A 21,033-nucleotide genomic window follows, 5' to 3' on the forward strand; every position below is an offset into this window, starting at 1 on the left:
GATTCTGCAGCTGATACTTTGCAAAAACAGAGATTAAGTCATTTAGGGAAAATGCCTCATTTTCCCATCTTTCCCACAATTTAGATCTTGCTTCACTCCTTAGGATGCTTTGTATGAGTGAATTGCTGCTGTTTCTCACTCATGTTATGAGACTGGGCATTGTTTGTTTTACAATGATTTATAAGTTCTACAGGTGGTTTTCTGTGAACTTCTGTGTGGCGGAGTGGTGGTAGCGAGGAGTGTTTGTGAGGCGTCTCAAAATGTCATTGTGCACAACAGGTGTATGTCTCATGGTCTCTTGGGTATAGTTTGTCCAGAGGGAACACCCTTAGATACTGTAGCATGACGAACGGAAAGAGCAGCAGTTCCCGTCTCTGTGACAGAAGGCAAACCTCCCTGCAATCATGTTGCCAGTTGCACATAATTTACGACACCTTTGTTCTGTGTCTACCGTATCTTTTAGGTCATCCGGGATAATGTGACCCAAAGTACGGAAATTTGTGCACGAATTCCAGTCGATGATTTCCGAGGAAAATTTGTGGTTCTGCAATATGCTTAAGTGATCTCGGGAGCCGTTCCTCTGTATATTGGCAGCAAGTGTCGACGAGTCATTGGAGACCTTGTACTGATGGAGAAATCAGAACCATATCACAGTGTTACTGAAATTTTCCTGAGGCCATGTAGCATTGCCATCAGACACTGTTTTTTTTTTCTTTGGGCCTTAGTCCATGGTCCGGATGTGTCGCTTAATGTCGAGTTCCATACAATGGCAGTCTGGATAATCGAGGGATTATTGTATTCAGCAATAGCGTACAAGGAGCCTTTATGTAAAAGATTAAGTCATCATCAGTGGTCAGATTTAACTTCCATGGATATAAAAGCAAATTGCAATGGGGTTAGTTCACAAATCTATCTTTGAAGTTCTTTTGTAAGATTATATTGGATACACCAGGTTTTTGATGACTAGAGGAATGGAAATAACAGGCCATAAAGGTATGGTTTATGACTGTTGCTTAATTTGGTTATATTTTGATAGTTGTTATGCACTGAGTCACAGTTTTTGTATAAGAGGACCATATTCTTTCTAGGTCAGAGAGGCATGAAATAATTGTTTTTTCATTTAAACTATGTGGTTATGAGAAGAAAGGTTGCATTATATGCATGGGCAGTTTCTGTTTCAGTGTAACCATGAAAATTCTTTAGCTTGTGGCACAGTAAGGGTAAATAGGAAAGATTTACCATTTGATGTGTAGAAAATCAGATTGAGAAAAGAACTCTCAATAACATTTACGAAGAATAATAGCAAAATGCATGTGTGTACCTGGCAAGATACAACTAGACTCAACTTGGGATGTTTGGGACCATCAGTCAAAGTTAGCCTTTAAGATTTTTAGGAATGTATCTAAATATGAAGTAAAGGTATTCAAACAAGGGTGATACAGAAGTTGACAAGCCCTCTTGTTTTTGTAGAATATAATTACTAAGTAGATGGCATGGATATTGGTAAGTTATGTTCAACTTACCTTTCTAGTAGAACAAGTAATTATACCAGCCTATAAGACCTTTTAGATATTGAAGCAGCAGTTTATGGTGATAATTGTTGTAATTTTCTGAATTCTGGTTGTAAATTTGTTTTTTTTTAAATCAGGGAAAGCTAAATTGTTCCTTGATAGAAGAGTTTAAGGGAAAAAATCTTAAAAGATGTGGTCAGCAAGAAGCAGTGCCAATTATGAAGATGAATTTTGAATATACTGATGTGCACAGAATGGATGTTAGTACCTTAGAGAAAAATACATATAAATAAAAAGAGTATTTCTTTTTTATTTCCAGTTTTTGCTATTTTGGGAACAATATGTATAGAAGCCACTGCTGCACAATGTCACATTTAGTATACAGCTTACAACAAAAAGGGTGCAAAAATTAGTACCAATGTAGAAAATGATAGTTTGGTAAGAGGATGGTTAGTGCCACCAGCAAAGCTCTCGGAATCAAATGTATTTTAAATTTTTTGTACTTTTTACTTTTAAAAAAAAACTTATGTAGACAAAATAGGCCATGTGTAAGCTGGAACAGAGTTCAATCTAGAAAACATATTGTGTGTAGATGTTATAAAAAATCTATAACACACAACCATTTAACACTCCACCTCCACCTAAGTGGAATCACACTTGTAGTTGAGGCAGTGTCAAAAACACTAACCCGTGGTAAGAAAAGTAACCTAGCCAGTGCCAGTGTCCTCCAGGTAACAAAATGCCTCATTTCCTTTTGAAGGTAGAAGGATGTCAGACTTTTACATTCCATCACTTGTAGGGCAAACCCAATACAGTTGTGTTTTGGATGGATGGATTATAGAATTTAGGGCATAGCCCAAGCGCTGGGACCTATAAGATCATTCAACGCTGAAATGAAAGTATGGCTAGATGGAAAAATGAGAAATGAAATGAAAATGATAAACTGATGACAATACTGCGCTTGAACAGGACTGTACATCAGCAAAGGCCATTTTACTTTCCCCCAAGCATTCCGATCATCCAAAGTTATGAAAGATCGTTTTGGCCAGGGGGCCAGTTGTGTTTTGGAAACAAAACCATTAGATAAAGAGCACAGGTTTGTGTCATTGGATGATAATGGAGCCATCAGTATAGGTTGCATAGTGTGAGCCGTTTGTATCGCTTGTTTTTGCATGTCGACTAAGATTTTAATGTGTGCAGTATGTGCATAATCATGGAAAGTACAATACAGGCACTCCCTGGTTAATGGCGATCCGGTTTTCTGGCACTTGTCTAGCGCCATAAAATCTGCGATTTTGGCGCCATAATGAGCTGAGTTTCAGGGTCACAAGCACCATAAATATCTGTTTCAGTTAATGGCGGTTTTTGCTTATCAGCAGCCCCCCAAGACTGGAACCCTTGCCAATAATCGGTGACTGGCTGTATATATGTAATTCTGAACAGATTTACACATGTATGGAGTCTTTCTGTACCCATAATTTAAGGAGGGAAAGGAGTTTTATTAATGCAGGGAATGTCATGTTGACATTTAATTATTAAAGATTTTTATTTTCTTTTAATTTGAAACATTGGTGAATAATTGTTAATAATATTTTCTTTTTCAAAAAGCTTTTTGGATGGAGTAGTTGCCTGAATCTTTTAGTGTTCTTCATATGGTCACTAAGTCACAGTGAAGGGATAGAGGCGGTTAACATTTTATAGCTCAAGTTTGATAGAGGAAGGTTTAATGCTTCCAACACAGATTGAGAGCTCTTTGTTGCAAATTGGAGCTTCGCATTTTATTGCAGGATCTGATGCTGTGTCATATACAGTATTTGGCTTCCATAATCTGTCTAAAATAGATGGAACAGGGTTGTGATAGGTTTTTCCAATAGGTTTATAGTGCATTTTTACTTCGGGCTTGTATATATGGAGTGTGATTTCAAGTTTTGTTTTTATCAAAGAAAGTGTAAGATTGTTTGTATCAAAGAAAGTGTAAGAATATCATGGTTTGGCCTGTGCATGTAGTTATCAGATTGTTTCTGATGTAGATATACTTTATATAAATTCCATTTTTTTTCTGATGTTATATAAAACCCAGAAGATTGTTTCTGTTGTAGATATACTTTATATAAATTCCATTTTCTTTCTGATGTTATATAAAACCAAGAAGATTGTTTCTGTTGTAGATATACTTTATATAAATTCCATTTTCTTTCTGTTATGTAAAACCAAGATTTCTTGAATTTTTCATTAAAAAAAGGGAAACTTTCTGATGAGGCCCAGTATTTACTTATGTTACAGCAATGTTAATTGTACATTGAGTATGTCATAGTTAAAAGCTGTATAAAGTATTGTATAGCCATTCAAATTCAGATCTCTATTCATAAGCAGTTTCATATTACTTTTATTACTTATATGCTTTTTTTTAAGTACAAAGATAAACTCATATTCAACTATGAAAAAATCTAAAGTAAAATTTGTTTCTTCTGCATTATTACAGATGTTCATTATGTTTTCCTTGCAGTCTGTCAAATCTTGAACAAAATTGTCTGTAAACTATTTTTACATACTATTAGTATATATGTTACAAGAGAAATGTAAAATTTTATAAAACTATTTTTCCAGTCTTCTTCAATTTCACCACTCATATTTCCAGGGGTCGGTTGCCTTGATGCATCACCTCTAACTATTCTTATTGCAAACATCTTCCTCTACTAAGCCCTTCTCCAAATCCTCCTCCACTTTATCACTCCATGTAATCTTGACCTTCTACCTCTAATAGGTTCCACCCAATCCCTCTTTACTCCTCCCTCGCTCATCCTTATCTTGGGGCTATACCATCTCAATCTTAACTCTTACCATATCAGTCCTCTTGACTTCAGCACTTTTCATGTAGAGAAATGCTGCAGATCCACCACAACCTTCCTCATTTCTGTTTGCTTCAATTTTTGTTCCTCCATCCATCTTAATATCCATGTGTCTGAACCATACCTTGTCAATAGTTTAATTACTGGCAGTAACTGGTTTTTCAGTGCCGATGTGCACCAAACCCTTCTTATCAGTGTCAATCCCCTTGTTGTGCCGATCCCCATTTACAGCGCTGCTGATCCTCAGTTATCAGCGCTCATAACTAGGGATCGGCGCCGATTACCAGGATCTGTGCTAATATTGATGATTTTCGGTTATCGACAATTTTCAGTCATGTTATCGTCATGCCATCAGGAACAGAACCCCTGCTGATAACTGGGGACTGCCTGTAGTGCAATAGCTCTTATTTTCAGTTTATTTTTATTTGGCATTCATTTTTCACACGTTACCCCTGATACCTCCCTCCATTTCCCCCAAGCTGCTTTTATCCTACTTTCATCCTCACCTCAGCTTCACTCCCACCCTCTTGCCTTAGGCTAGATCCTAAGAATTAGAAATTCTCAACTAATTTAGATTATGCCTCTTCAGTCTTGTACAGATATCCCTTCCCTGCAGCTGGACACCATAACCTCACTTTTACCCTCATTTGCCTTCATAGTACATATACCCCATTCAGTAGATTTTTACCCCTCTTACTCACCTTTGCAATTCTTCTTCAGTATTCACTGTAATCACTAGAATACAGTAGTAGTTGCCCATAATTCCCATAGAATTTCATTCCTAATCCAATTCCTCAGTATACTGTACACCCATGACCGATGCAAACCAAAATAACCAAAGTAAACAAGTTCATAAATTCAAACAATTCTGTTCTGCCATAGGCTGTTGTTATGGCTGTCCTGGTTCTTTTATACTTTATTTCAACCAATCTAACCAACTTTTCTGGCACTGTTCTCTTTCCCCAACACCAAAGCATTATCTCCTTGATATTCTATTACTTCTCTAGGTCTGTTGATGCATAGTAGATCATTTGGTTACTTTCCAACTTCTTTCCTGTATGTCTCATTATGAAGATGGCATCACTACACTTAATGAAATTTTACTGTTATTCACCATTTTTTCATCCATTATTTTGTAATTTTTATTCCTCTATAATTACTACTACACACCGTAATGCCTTCCTTCTGATCCAACACATATACCATCAGATTTTTTCCCATTCATTTGGCATTACAGAATTTTATTTTCTCTGATTACTCGTATCAGTTCTAGTTTCAATTCATCTCCCTCCATACAGAGTACTTTCATGATTTAAGTTTGCACCTCAGATGGACCTGGTGGTGTTTTGTCTTTCTTCATTTTGATATTCTAGATTGTATTTCCTTCACCATTTACTGTAAACTCTACATACAGACTTGTTACCTGAACTGATTTTCCATTTTCCTGGCCAAACATTCTAATTGAAAATGAACAATTTTGCTGCTTACATGCATTTTTTATCCTTTTCATTACTGCTATTCTTCTCTTACATTATTCAGATGACTTTGTGTCTGGCGACATTTCTCAAAAAACGAAAAGGTTGTTCACTGAAAAAAAAAAAAAATTTCTTTCACAAAAAGATTGCTTTGTCATCATCTTACCAAGTTCCTTAAACATTTTAATTAAACTTTATGGCAATCATCCTTATTCACAGGTTGTGGGTAAATTGTAATACTGAATTGCTTTTCTTATGGAATCTCTCACGGAAGTTTAAGTGTCCTTTCAAATCATCATCACTCAACCTTATAACATTTCTCTAAATAACTCCTTTCTATTGCAAGTGATCTGAATAATTAAGTTGATTTTGTTTTTTTATGGTCTTTATCTTCAATAGGTGGCACATTCCTCTCAATCACTACACCTTATACACGTAGTGGGACTGGTTTTCTCTCTCCAAGTGCCTCTGCAAAAGCTGGTGTTGAAACTTTAATGAGGTGAGTATTCAAGCTGTGATCTGTCATATTTTTACCCTTGATAATTATTAAAAGAACTGAAGCATTGTTTGCTATTTTTCAGTTATCTGTTTTGCTGTACAATTTGTTCTATGTAAGAACCACATCATTCATGTAAGTACAGTAAACAGTCTTGATTATGGATTAATTCAACTATGCCTTAGTTGATTGTGCAGGCTCTCCAAGTGTAAAATACATCATTTATAATTGAACAACCCCTGTAAAGTAAGCTAAATTTTGTTAATATACTATTACATCAAGAAGAAGAGATGTACCATAAAATGCTTCATTGCTTTCCTAAAGAAATATTGTCCTCTTCTTTTCTGTCTTGTGGGCTCTAGTGAAATGCAGAGAAAGTACAAAGTGCAAAATGTATTTTTGAGGTGAAACTTACTCTCTATCATTAACTTTATCTGCAGCTGCTTGGCACAGATTTGACAAGTGTTAAAATTGAAATAATCATTAGCGAGTACTCTCAAAAGTTACTCCCCACCCTTCAGAGGGTGGGGGTAAGACAGCAAATGTTTTGGTTGTCATTCTGCTCTGTTGACGAATATGGCCAGCTGTTAAAACAAGTGAAGTAAGTGCTCTCAAATTTGGGTTTGTATTCTTGGTTAATAAATGCATTGTCTGGATTTTGGTCAGTATTTGGTTCTATATTCTTCTGTCTTCCCCATCAAAATCTGATAGATTTTGTAAGGTAAATGGTTGCAAGACCAGTGTGTATTAATTTATGTAAGTATGCATGAACTATGCATAGATCATTGAGAGGTGAACTGTGGTTCAGACAACCTTCACAATCATTGCAAGGATTGGTCTTTGGAAGAGATAGAGATTATGATAAATTGCCAAATTTGAAGAGAAGGATAGACTTAGAAAAGAGTAAACATAACAGTCTTGAACTAGGTTTACTTTAGAACTAACACCTAGTCAAGAAGATAGAGATAAGTCTATAGTTTCTTCTCCAGTGGATACAGATCCGTCTACACCTGAATGTCAGCTCAGAATAGTAGGCTAGAATTAATGCAGTTAGATATAGACTCTGTTAAATCAAGGATTTAATTTTGTGTAATGTTATGGACTGCCATGGGTTCCTCAAAAGGTTCAACAAATAAAATAACAATGGATCTGGAGAGACTGGCAGGAGCAGAGAAAACAACAGGGAAAGAGCTTTAGCAAAACTGCAAAATTACCTTAATACTAATTTATTAAGTTAGTTATTGACATACTTACAAATGTATCAGGTTTGGTCCAAAATAGTTACATTACCAAAGTAAATTAAATAGCAAATGAGTCAGTTGAAAACATAACATAGATGCAGCAAAAATCACAGTTTAAAACATAACATAGATGCAGCAAAAATCAAGCAAGGTTGCCTTAAAGATCACCATCAAAATAGATTAATAAACAGTAAACATTTCAGTTTAGATTAACAACAACACTAGCTACATCACAAACAAAACCAATCAGACAGCATAAACAAATGCACCAACAGTATCAAACGATATAGTAATGGTATAACAACCTTCATAAATTGCAGACCACATAAATACCAAATAATGTATAAAATAAGGTAAAAATATCACAAATTAAACAGCATAAATACTAAATTACTAGTACTACAAAGTAACAAGATGATAATATATAGCATTTCATTTAACATTGACCTCTTACAGTACAAAATCACTACAGACAATCTACACAGATGTCGATACCACAAAAGGTCTAAGAAGTCAAGCACCACTGAACTCGGCTGTATGATCATCAAAAACCGCCCTATGACAGCCAACAGGAACATCTCCAAAAACATACAGATGATAGACTGATTCAAGGCAAGAGTAAGCTTACTGTCAAGCAGGAACAAGTATCGCCATTCATTTCAATGACCTCGAAAACTATAGATTAGATACTAATAGCTGTGGTTTTTTTGTTATTTTTACATGTCACTCCCTTCCCACCCTTTTCACTCCCTTTGGATCAGTGATGTCTTACCCTCCCCTCCAGCAAGTCATATGTATACTGAAATAAGGTATGTTAAATTTGTAGAGTTTACTTTGTTACTAAGTCTACAGACAGAAGCAGTCCTGTTTCTGGGGAAGCCTTCCCCCCCCCCCCCCCCCCCCCCATCCCCCACCCCCCCACACACACACACACACACACACACTTAATAAGTGGGATCTTGTCTTTCTGTATTTTCCTTTATGTACTCTTTGACTTCTTCCTAATGAATACCTTACTATTCTTTGGAAAGTTGAATTTCAAGTCAGTGGCCCCTGTGGGCCTGTTCCATATGAATAAGTTTCATCTACTGAATAATAATAATAATAATTTGGACCACCTTGACAGGGTGAGGGGGCTTTTGAACCCTTGGGTTTTGCTCTCAGGTTGGAGTTCAAGAGTCTATATCATATTACTGATTAATTGGGGCTAAGTCTTCTGCAATTTTTCACTTTTGGTCAAATTTATTTGTCCCGATAAATAGGAAAACGTACCATAGCCAGGACTAGGTTTATATCTGAAGTTAAAAGTAGGAACTTTGGTAGGATCATCAACCATACCTGATAATGTTTGGACCTTAGAGATATCACATTGATACCTCAAGGATGGAACTATTCTGCAGAGCTGGGCCATGGGTTCCAAGGGTGGTCTGGGAGATCTTGTTGTTCAGGGGTTTCAAGTAGACCTGTTCTCCAAGGAAACTCAAGCCTCCAGTGTGGGATGTTTCGCTTGTCCTGAGAAATCTCACTTAAGCTCCATTCAAGCCCCTGCGTCAATCATCAGACAGAGATTTGATGCTGAAGACAGTTTTCCTGTTGGTCTTGGCTTCTTTGAAAAGAGTGGGGGAACTTCATGGTCTAAGTTATGATGTGAAACATACCAGGGGTTGGGGGTCTGTGACCTTTGAGTTTGTCCCAGAATTCTTGCCCAAGACCCAGAATCCCTCAGTTCATGACAACAGATTTGCCTCCTTTTATTTTCTCCCCATCTTTGAATGACTTTGTAGACAATGACCCACAAGAGTTCTTGCTATGTCTTGTCAAAGTCCTACAATGCTATCTTAAAAGGACTCGCCATTTAAGACCTAGTTGTCGTAGACTTTTTGTTAGCACTGTTCGGTCCAGAAAAGAAGTTTCCAAGAACACTGTTTCATTCTGGATATGAGTGGGGATCAAGCAGGCGTACTTGAGTTGATGGTTCTGTCACTGATTCTGTGCAGGCTAGCACATGACATCAGAGGTGTAAGTTCTCTTTGGCATTTAAGAAAAACTTTGCTGTTCAATAGAATTTTGAACGGTGGTACCTGGTTACGTCAATCCACATTCACTTCATTTTACCCAAGAGATGTTGCCCATAGGTCTTTGGACACATTTTCCTTGGGCCCTTTGGTCGCTGGCCAAGAAGTTGTGTAAGTCACCCAGTGCCCTTCACAGGGCAGTTTTGGATCTTATCTATGATGATTGTGTGGAAGAGAGAATGAGTGAGTTGGATGGTCTCTTTTTATTTGTTCCTTTCTTCTTCCTATGGGTGGGTTGAGGAATAGCCACGTCATATGCTGGACTGGTCTGATACAGGTGAGAAAGGTAGTTATACTGATAGTTGTTTTGCTTTGTTTTTGAAATAATCAAACCCTCTATTCAGTAGCAAATACTCCTCTCTCTCTCTAACAAGGAGGAGTGAGGAGTGGTAACAAATCCCTGTGGCTAATGGTTTGTTATATGAACAGTCAGAATTTTCTTTGGTTCCGTGGATGCAATGAATCTGCTTATATATTCACTGTATTTCAACCCAGACAACTGAGTTGTTAGATATTGGTTTATCAATCTTCTCACAGGCATTGAACCACCACCTTTAGAGCTTGTTCTTGTAGAAAGGGTGGTGAGGTGGGTTAACTCCCAGCCAGTTTAGGATACTTGTACCTCCCACCACGTGTAAATATCCTATTGTTAAGACTGATGGTTTCTTCCGCATATGAACACATGTCAAATTTTTAATAAATTTTTATTTTTCATAGCTAACAAACCTGAGGTCTTAACGTTCTGCCCACTTCTAGCCGCCCCTCTCTTTTGTTTTAACTCCTGAGTTGGGGAAAAAACTGATGTGTCATGAGGTCTGGTGCACGGTCTCTTACCAGCTATCACCTCGTACATGCCGGAGTTGCAGATCTCACAGATTCCGTGCTTTACAATCTCTGTGTTAACCGGTTACCAGCTGGTGCTTGGAAGTTATCCTATTGTTAAGACTTAGGTTTATTAGCTGTGAAAAATACAAATTGATTAAAAATGTCATATTTTTTGTTGTTGAAGTGATGTCGTTTAGTGTGACTGCAAATTTCATATCCATGGGTGTTTATGAATGAAATGTGATTTGTATTACAACAAAATTAAAAGTTTTTCTCTTGTAGGTCGCTTTCGTCTGAATGGGGTCGATATGGGTTGCGTTTTAATTGCATTGCACCTGGTCCAATTGAAACGGAAGGGGCCTTTTCTCGATTGGACCCAACTGGAAAATTTGTTGATGAAGCCCATAAGCGCATACCAGCTGGTCGAATAGGAGAAGTTGGGGAACTTGCAAATTTAGCTGCGTATTTGGTCTCGGATTATTCGTCATGGATTTCAGGGGAGGTAAGGAATGCTTTTTTACAGTAGGTATTTCATCTTTTGAATTAATGTGTGCATGTAAAATATTTATTTGCTCTTGTTATCAGGTTTAAAATGAACTAGGTATATTTGATTTATACAATATACTTTCAATTGCCACCTTATATATATGTAATTTGTTTAGTTAACAGGATTTCAGGTTTACTCTGTTGAAAAATATACATTGTACTTATATATTAGAAATTTATGAAATGAGAAATCTTGAAATTGTATTTCAAATGTAGTGCTCTGCTGTCTGTTTCGTAGCATCCCTAATTAAACATGATTGTGGTGATTTGTTCATGCTGTAGGATGCACAGTTCAAGAAGAGTAACATATTTTTTATGTAGTTCTGTATTTTAGCGTATTTTTGTATAAATGTCCACAAATTGCATAATATTGATGTTTTTAATCTAATCAGAGGAAAGAAAATGCTTTCCATATATGAGAAAATTTGAATTCTTAAATTTTTATTTTTATTTTCGTAAGTAGTATTAAAAGGGAAAGCTGTTGTTCCAGTAAGGAAGGTGAACCCAGAAAATTTATCTTCCATCTGTGCTTGGAAGATGTAAAGAATTTGTCCTTATTTCTTTGTGCTTCTAAGACAGCTAGAGTTGTGCCTATAGCTCATTAGAAATGCTTTATGAAAATGGGAAGGTCGTTTAATTTGTTGACAGAAGACATAAACAGTAAACAGTCTTCAGTGTATAATAATGTTATGTTAGAAACCAGTGATGGTTTTATTAAGAATGTAACGAAGAATACCCTAACACAAGTACAGTCATAATGCATGCTAACCTGGATCATCAAGTATATCTTATCACCTTCACTTCTTGTAAGTTTGCATTGATGGTAACAACTACATCCAGACTTTCCTGGTTCCTACCTCACTGCAGGATTGCCATTTGTGTTTGTTATTATAACTTATCTAATATCTTCTCAAGTTTCTAATGTACAACTTTTCTAATCACAGTTTCTAAGCTCACTTCAAGTATTTCTGTTAGTTGCACCTTTTGTACTTTGTACTTCATCTAATTTTCTTTGTCGTTAACTTACTGTCCACCCTCTCTACTTCCCTATTTCAGTCTTGATTACTGAGATATGCCATTGCTGGGATTGGGATTAACTTTGTAGGCTAATGGTGGGATCTATGGTGGTCTTATCAGCCACCCGATACCGTTTAGGAGTAAGTTGTCAGCGCTGGTCATATTGATATCTTGGGGCAGAACTAACGTTTAGAATTGTCTCTTGGATTCTAGCTGTGTACAGGATGTGATTATTCATTTTACTAATCAAGGTATCCAAAAACAAGGAATGTTGAAACTTCTCCAATTTTCATAACCATGGAATCTAACATATTTGAACTTTTTTCACTTCCCTATTTTTGATATTTGAAACAGATTGGCTACCTGCTATCTAAAAATGTTGTCTTGTTAATACAGTACAAGGAGATGATAAGTTTTTACTGTGAAATGTGCTCAGTAGAGGGGTAGTGCCATCAGTGCACCTCACATGGTGTGTTATAGGCAGTATTTAATGTTTTTGCCGTGTTCCTGTGGCCCTAGCTGCAACCCCTTTAGTACTGTACTTCTGTTCACTCCTTGTTGGACGAGTCGGTTACGTGCTCGACTACCGATCTCAGGGTCCGGGTTTTATTCCCTGCTCTGCCAACAAGGAATCAGAGGAATTTATTTCTGGTGATAGAAATTCATTTGTCTCTGGTGATAGAAATTCATTTGTCTCTGGTGATAGAAATTCATTTGTCTCTGGTGATAGAAATTCATTTCTCGATGTGGTTCAGATCCCACGATAAGCTGTAGGTCCTGTTGATAAGTAACCGATTGGTTCCTAGCCACACAAAAATATCTATTCATGCGGGCCAGCCCTAGGAGAGCTGTTAGTCAGCTCAGTGGTCTGGTAAAACTGTTTCTATCACATCTTACCTTCTACCCTCTTCGAACCAATGTTCCATAGTACAGCTGCTAAGTTTTTCTCCTGTTAAACATTCAAAACCTTTTAATTCTCAGTTTCCCATTCAGCACTGAATGATCTCATAGGTCCCAGTGTGTGGCCTTTGCTTGAATTTTATATTCCAATCTTATTGTGAAGTGTGCATCTTGCTGAAAATGAGAGCAAAGTTAATTGCATAGAAAACTAGTTACATTTGGGGATGTGACTGATTTTCCCTTTCCTTTGAACCAATGACTTAGTTTGCAATCTCTGGTAGCCATATTGATCATTCTTGTATACTGTCTGTTCATCAGACAATTGCAAATGAATATGTTCTTGCTGCTAACTTGAAGAAAAAGGTGAAATCATCTGAAAAAACATCTGGAAATTGTAATGAGTCTTAGAAGCAGAGTTAAAAGCCATTAATGGTGCCAGTAACCAAGGAAAACTTGTGAATAATACTCTGACTATCAGTAAAGAAAATTCATCGACAGTGTATGAAAAGTAGCATACTAAAGTTTCACTGGAGGCAGATAATGAGTTTTATCGAGGACTTTGAATCCTTCGGAAATATTAGAGAATTGAATCCTTCGGAATTGTTAAGAGAATTGAATCCTTTGGAAATATTAGAAAAGTTAAAATAAACGTTCATGAAAAAAAGGAAAGGAGAAAGGGAAGTTTATGCTAATTGTAGTACTATAGGGATAAAAAAAGTGAATTATTCAAACATCAAGTGTGCACCCTTTGATAAATGTAATCAGAATTTTTACCCATGGCCCTTTGTTTGGCACAAAGTAACCTTCAAGATTAGTAATGGTGACATATTAAAGGAAATTTAAGCCACCAATGAGGCTCAATGTAATTGAGGGGGGATAGAGCTGCAACTTGGTAACTAGCTGATTTCTAATGAAAATAGAAAATTAAGTTGACATTGCTTTTCACAGATGATGGTGAAATGACTTGTGATATAATCCCCACCATAATTTCCATCAAAAGAGATAAGTGGTTTTTAACAGACTAAAGTCATTTCGGTGTAGAAAGAACATTAGAAATGTACCCAAAAGAGCCATGTTAGGTGCACAAATTCCTTAGGACATCAAAGACTATTTTACCTTTTTGAAGACCCTGATATACTCTTCTTTTATAACTGATTTGTAATAATGACAAACTGTGTATTAATGGCACTAGTCTTGACCATGGAAACTACCCATTTGTTGTCATATTTGTAAATTGTTGGTTGGACTAGTAACTGAATGATAAAATTTGCCCCATCATTGGGATTGAAGGAGTCTCTCTTCTTAACAAGTCTAGTTCAGAGCTTATTATTATTGTTGGATATTGATAAATGCCAATTGAATATAACAATTATGCTGAAGCATTGAAACAAAAATAGATTGTTTATTTCCATCATAAATGGTTGTACATTTGCATTCCCCATGATGGAGTACAAGTAAAATAAGTTCTCTCCACTCAGTCTTTTTGCCAAAACTCCCATAAGTTCTAGGTCTTCGCCTCATCTATCCCCCATTCCACGTTATTTCTGGGGTTGCTAGGTCCTTGCCTTGCTGCTGTCATATTTATAGCTTTCCTGACAAGCTGGTCCTCATTATTTATCCAAACCATGTTAGTCTTTTGAGATTTTTTTTTCTCAGTATCAATATGCCACATCTCCCCACCAGTTCTTTATATGCAGTATTATGTTTGCCCTGTACTCCTGCCATGATTCTTCATTCTGTGGTCACACACCTTCTCAACATCTCCATTTTCCTTGTCAGTGCCTATCTCCTGTTGCCTTATATACTCATCATAAATCTTTGCCCTCTGTTATTGGGACCTTTTTTTTTTTTACTAGTAGATCAGCTGTCTCAGCTGTCACTCCATTTCATCTATGCTGCAGCTGTTCTCTTTATTTTTGCTCTTTTCAGCAACTGCTTCAGAGTCCAGTGTGTACCCAAGTTAACAGAAATGCTGTAGTTCTTGTAAGACTTAGATATCTATCTTAACAAGGTTTTCAGCTCCTTTCTTGTCCTGTGTGTTGTAGAAATGTTTTTTTGCCATCAAAAATTTCTATCTCCATGTATATTTTGTAATCCTGAGCACATCTTGTGAAACCATCTGTCAGATTTAGCAGAGTTCACCCTCGCACCTTTCTGACAACTGCTAACTACATTGCCACTTTCTTAGTTGTACTTTTTCCTTTGCCCTGATGACACTACTTGAAATAATTTCATCACCTGCTAGGTGTGATGGGTAGCCGTTAGATAAAAGGAGGTTTCTTTAGACGAGAATCGCCTCTGAAGGCATTACCGGCACCCTTGTGGCAAGCCCATTGCCATCTCCTTTACAGCCCTTCTTCCTTAGCAAATATAATTAAGACATGAAAATGATGTTTCTTATCCACATAGAAGATCAACCTAGTGTAATTGAGGGAGAGAGGCATTAATTTCTCTACTCAAAATTACAAGCAAGATCAAACTTTTCAGTAGTTAGTCAGCTGTTATCTGATAACGTTGATGGAACAAATTATGAATTTTTGGAAAGGACATTAAACGGTCTAAATTTCCTGGGTTCTTCAAGAAATAAAAAACACCCACATATAGAAAAGTATTAATTTAAGGCCTACTATTTCTAGATCACATTTAGTCATTGCCTGGAGAGTGTCCAATGTACTGCATGAGTTGGCCAGATGTGAAAGCTAAACACTTCCTTATAATCACATGTCTACAGGAGAGCAAACTAGATTACAATACTCTTGTAGGGAATGTACAAGCTATGGGAATCCTTGTGATCAGCAAATGGGGAGTCAGTGTGGAAGTTTACTTTGTGTATACTGATATTCCCCAAATATCTAAAAGGTATATAATCACTTGCATGCATTGGCTTCAGAAATTGATTTAGGAAAAGAAATAAGCAATTTGCTTCATATACTCACCGCCTGATGATAATGTTTATGGTGATGTAATAGAGGGGATTTGAGTAGTAGACATCCATCAAGTGTTGATGTCTTGGCTTAAAGAAGGGCGGTCTCTTATCTCATTAAAAATGATGTTGAACTCCTTGATACAGGAGAGCCCTACATTTTCATGCTGTGATGATGAAGTAACAAGATGCCGTATAGTACTGTTGCCTAGTTCCTACAGGTTCGTCAGGTCACAGCATACTTGTCACAGTTTTCAGTTTTCTGGGCACCAGCTTGAAGAGCCCCAATAATTTCAGGATTAAATTGGCCCAAGAGTCCCCTAAGATTTTTGTTATGATCCTAAATGGTAGTTTTGGCAAAATATGGTCTGTTACTGTGTATTAAGCCATGAAAACCAGACGGGAAAAGTAATTTATTTTCTCTCAACAAAAAATAAAAAAAGGACTTATTTTAAAACAAGGAGAGTATTATTGTACAAGTGAAATCCTTCTGTGTAAAATAGTTCTTTATTAAACAAATGAAACAAAACTCAAAAAGGTTCAATAATTAATGAAAAGGAACTCTGGTGCACAATATTTAAGCAACCATTACTTTCTCAAAAACCTTCATCCAGAACATTTAAAATTAAATGACTCGGGTTTATGACATATCAAGTTAGACAAAATATTCGGTGTCCAAGTTTCAAAGTTCCAGCTCTTGAATAGGAAGCTTCTACACCTGTGGGGAAGAACCAATTGACAGTTAGCAGTGGAATGAAATACTGACACACATCACATACAACAAAACCAAATTTTTAAAACAGAAAATTAACAAAATAAAAATTATGATAACCTTTGAGTCTCACTTTCAACTCACTACATTGACACTTGTCATGTATTGACCTCTCAATTGCTTTATTGATTTTGACCAGAGAACACTGAGTAACCAGGACACTGTGATTTTGTACAAATTCTTAACACCAATAATAGTTCACCTTCTGAAAGAATATCACATTGGAACTTTGCAAGAGCAGACAGAAAAAATATCAAAGATACACGTCACATGAAGCCAGGTAGGTATCAAGCTTTGGTCATTGTTTGTTGCTTAATTAAGTAGTAGAATTTCAATATCTTCTGCCATGAGAAAAGTTAGAAAGAAGGCAGGCAGCTTTACCCCAAATCCACATATGATTTTAAAAGTAAACAGTCAATGGTCAATACATGCATTGGCTGAACGCCTTTTAAGCTTATCATGCCAGGGTGAAGTTCCCAGAGTCATTGGTGTAGACACGGTGAAGAACAGAAAGGATAAATTTTGACAACCATCCCTTTCCCAGGGAGGAAGTTCTATCCAGCTCTTGTGACTTGCATTTATGCAGCATCTAGGACTTGAAATTCCTTGCTTAATGATAAGATTTGTTGGTGTATGGTGTGATGCCAGTTACCCAACTGTCAATGAACTAAGCATTATTTTAGATTTTTTAGAACTGGGGAAGGATAAGTATTAGCAGGAAAGTACCAACTTTTTTGTTGACATCTGGTCTGCATGATATCATATTAATGAGGGTCTGTGCAAGATCGAAGTGGTACCTTAGGAAGAAACTGTTTGTAAGCTATCCAGGTAGGTTTTAGGAGAATGAAGCCCACAATTGTTGTGCAGAATCAACTTAGTCCTGTTGTATGTGAAGCTGTGGGGTCCTTTTCAAGTCTCGCAAGTGGAGCAGGATACTAATGAGAACGGATTTGAAAGGATTCTTAAATAAAACACTGATTCTCCTGAAACTAATTTTTCATACCACTCCAAAGCATTTGCCTCCAAGGAGCATCATGTAAGAGAGCAACCTTAAAATCATTCAAGATTTGGGATTGAGGGAATGTCCACTATATATTATTCATGTGTTTTTGGCACATCAGTTTTTCTTGGTCAGATGGAGAGAGAGTTGTTGTTGTTGTTGTTGTTTTTTTTTTTTTTAGAGAGAATATGCAAAGTTCCACAAGTTTAATGTCCCTATAGGGAGAGAGTGCTGTCAGTGCACCTCACATTGTACTATGTAGGTACTACTACTGCTTTTTAGCCTACTTGTTAACCTCTGCTCTCTCGCTTCCTTTCTTCGTTCAGCATTTCTCTATCTCTATTACTTGGTGCAACTGTGGGGTTTTCTCCAGTTTCCCCTTTTAAGAGATTTGTACTTCATCTTTCTTCTCTGAATCTCATTATTCTTTCCAACCATTTCAACTTCCTCTATCAAGTCCTAGGTGCTGAATGGCAGCCTACATTTCATAAGCCAACCAATCACAAGTTTGTGTATTAAATGTTACATCTACCTTAGCTGTTAATATCTTCTACATCATTCTACAAGAGGAAACAATAGTAGTACACTTTCCCTGTTTTTGAAGGAGCCCTCAGAATCAGATTTCAAGGACCCGGGAATAAAATTTCAGTTCTGATAAGTTTGAAAATTACTGGAGAAATTTGTAAGTTTCATTAATCTTTATTTTGAACAGTAAATTTCAAAACAGAAACAGTATTCCTGGTTTTGAGAAGAGAACCCTTGCAAAGCAACCATGGCATCTTCACCACCATTGCTTTCAAAATATGATCTCTCATTAGTGTCTGTGTCGCTGAAATCATCAGGGTTGCTAGTAGGTATCATTGGCAACAGTCGGCCTTGAGGTAACTTCACAGAGCTTCCATCAAATGAAAATTAAGTAAATTTAAAACAAAGGATTATATGTGGTAACAGATCTTTTTAGTTGTAGATTTATAGAAATTTAACAATGAGAAGCTTTGTGTTTAAACACTTGATAGAAATATCTAATACTACTGTAATGTGTTATGTTTATAATTACAGTAAGAAATTTTTTTTTTGAATGAATGAAAAGTTAGGTTGTCAACGATTGATTAATGTAGCTGACATTCCTGATTTAATACACAAGATTTTCCAGCACCAGGCATTCAAATTGAACATTGTGGAATCTTCCTTTTATGAACATGCCTCCTAAAAAGTGGAGAAACAGTCATAAAATCATTGAAAAGGTTTTAGTGACAGTCTTTAAATATTGCAGACCATTGCTCTAGATGGCGGAAGCTACCGATTTGGGGCAGGAGAATTTAATGGATTGGGAAAAATATCTCCAGAGCAGTGGGATCACTTGGAAACTTTAATACGAGGCACTACAAACAAAGATAAAGCACTCCGAAGAGCTAAACTATAATTAATTTGGTATGATCTTTGTGTGAAATGAGTATTTTTTTTTTTTAAATGCACATCCAAATTATTATACAGTACATATATTAATTATGCTGTCTTTGTATATAAGCAATAGGAAATGTATATTTTTTTTTATTCAAGCTACCACTGTCTTTTGGCATTAAGCATTTACACATTAATTGCAAAATTGTTTTATTTTTTAAATTATAGAAACTAGAGCTGTGAGACATGGAAGAGTAATTTTGAGAAAATGAGGATACTATCTGCCCATAGGTTTTGGAGAGTAAAAACTTAGTTGGAATGCTCTAGAAACTACTTGTGATAAATAGGCTAATATAATATTTGCAGTACTTACTGGTACTCTTGTGATCAGTACTTTGTATGATTAACAATTTGTGTAATTTCATTGATGAATATGTTTCCTGAATGTGTTTTGTCTGGTACTGGAACTCTTTGTGTTTTAAGAAATACTGTTAGTGATCTCATTAAACTATTTTACAGTAATAGGTATAAGAAAAAACTAAGTTGAAATTACAGTTATATTCTAAGCTGATTTTAACTTTTTTAATCACTTGGCAATACTCAGATGCCTCGTATGTTCATATACTGTACTAACCTTTGGTCTTAACTTGAGAGAAAAGTTACAAGGAATTGGTGGCATCGGGAATAGCTAAGATGACAGTGAGGAGGAGTAGCTGACCCACCTCAACCCATCTCTGGTCCATCGAGTCTGTTTTCTCTTGACCGCTTTCAGATCAAGCACTCTACCCAGAAGTCTGTTGTTGTCCACTTCCTGCCTGTTTTACGCCATAAGATTTTTGTGTGTGTGTGTGTGCGCGAGATCTGTATGACTGTGTATTATGTGCGTTTCTGCCTGGGGTTGATAGCAATCATTGTTCCCATTTTCTGCCTTCCTTTGTGAAAGACCTCCATATTCTACTTGTAGCTAGTGCAAATCTAAAGTAACCAATGTTCTGAGTGTGTTGATTTGTCTCCTGAGCAATGGAAGAATTTTGATAAGAGGAAGAGATATAGAAGGAAGTCTGCTCCAACATCTTGGAAAGGATTAATTTCCTTGGTGGTGGTGGTGTCCACTTCTACTATTCTTTCTTCATTTCTAGCTCTTCCCTAGCAATTTTTCTCTCATTACTTTTTCTCATGATGATTTTGCTCCATATTCTTCTATTACTTCGGCTTTAGAAAATTCAATTGGGGTTCAGGAGATCTTGTAATTGACTGAGTGTTGGGACTTTTTAGGCCTACCAGGGGTACCAACCCTCTCTAGCCTTTTGTCTCACTGTTTGTCCTCCTGCATTCCAGTTTTTCTGCCAGGACTGTTTCCAACATACTACACCACTTATCAACGACTCTCACCTCTACTGTGCTACCAGCTGTGTTACCAGCAACTTCCACATCTTTTCCTTCCAACTTTCTCTTTCAGACAATTTTGGATAAATTCGAAGGTATTTTTATTAAGAATTTGGTTATTCAGGGGTCAAGAGTTCTTCTTCATCATCATTCTACAGTAGATCCCCACTAGATGGTGGATCAGTTAATCGTGTATTTTTCTGTGGAATTTATCACCAAATATATCATGGAACAATACTATGCTGATTTTTTTCTTAGAGCAATATTCACGCATTACTGTATTTTAATTTTCTTTTTGTGACTAAATACAATTTGCATGATAAAAAAGATTTAGTAATTTTCAAACACGTATTAAAGGGGAACTTTTGGTTGCATTTTAGCTGTTCCATATGTAGTAATATTGCATTTAAGTGCCCGTGGTAAAAAAAATTTTTTGAAAGGGCATTTTCTTATTTTTTACAACCAATTTTCTATTGCACCATGGGCGCAGCCATTTCTGTGGGGCTCATCTGTTATGCGTGATGTCATGTTGCAGTAGGCTCAGACAGGCGGAACTATTCAGAGGGCACAGCATCTTCAGATAATGTCCTTTCTGGTTTGTATTTGTCAGCTGAAA

General features: G+C 36.5%; 1 protein-coding gene across 4 annotated transcripts in view; it reads left to right on the forward strand.

The window, feature by feature from the left end:
- LOC135217285 (2,4-dienoyl-CoA reductase [(3E)-enoyl-CoA-producing], mitochondrial-like) overlaps window positions 1-21,033 on the forward strand; it is a 171,459-nt gene that overhangs the window by 141,871 nt on the left and 8,555 nt on the right. For 2 of the 4 annotated variants that reach the window (XM_064253037.1, XM_064253034.1), the window contains exons 5-7: window positions 6,235-6,334; window positions 10,755-10,974; window positions 18,904-19,061. In XM_064253037.1, the coding sequence (XP_064109107.1) occupies window positions 6,235-6,334; window positions 10,755-10,974; window positions 18,904-19,053 (470 nt within the window). In that variant the 3' untranslated portion in view covers window positions 19,054-19,061. The remainder of the gene's footprint in view (window positions 1-6,234; window positions 6,335-10,754; window positions 10,975-18,903; window positions 19,062-21,033) is intronic. The other 2 variants (XR_010315096.1, XM_064253036.1) reach the window with 1 other exon arrangement.

The sequence above is a fragment of the Macrobrachium nipponense genome, chromosome 7, assembly GCF_015104395.2.
Source record: "Macrobrachium nipponense isolate FS-2020 chromosome 7, ASM1510439v2, whole genome shotgun sequence".
In the NCBI taxonomy this organism is placed as follows: domain Eukaryota; kingdom Metazoa; phylum Arthropoda; class Malacostraca; order Decapoda; family Palaemonidae; genus Macrobrachium; species Macrobrachium nipponense.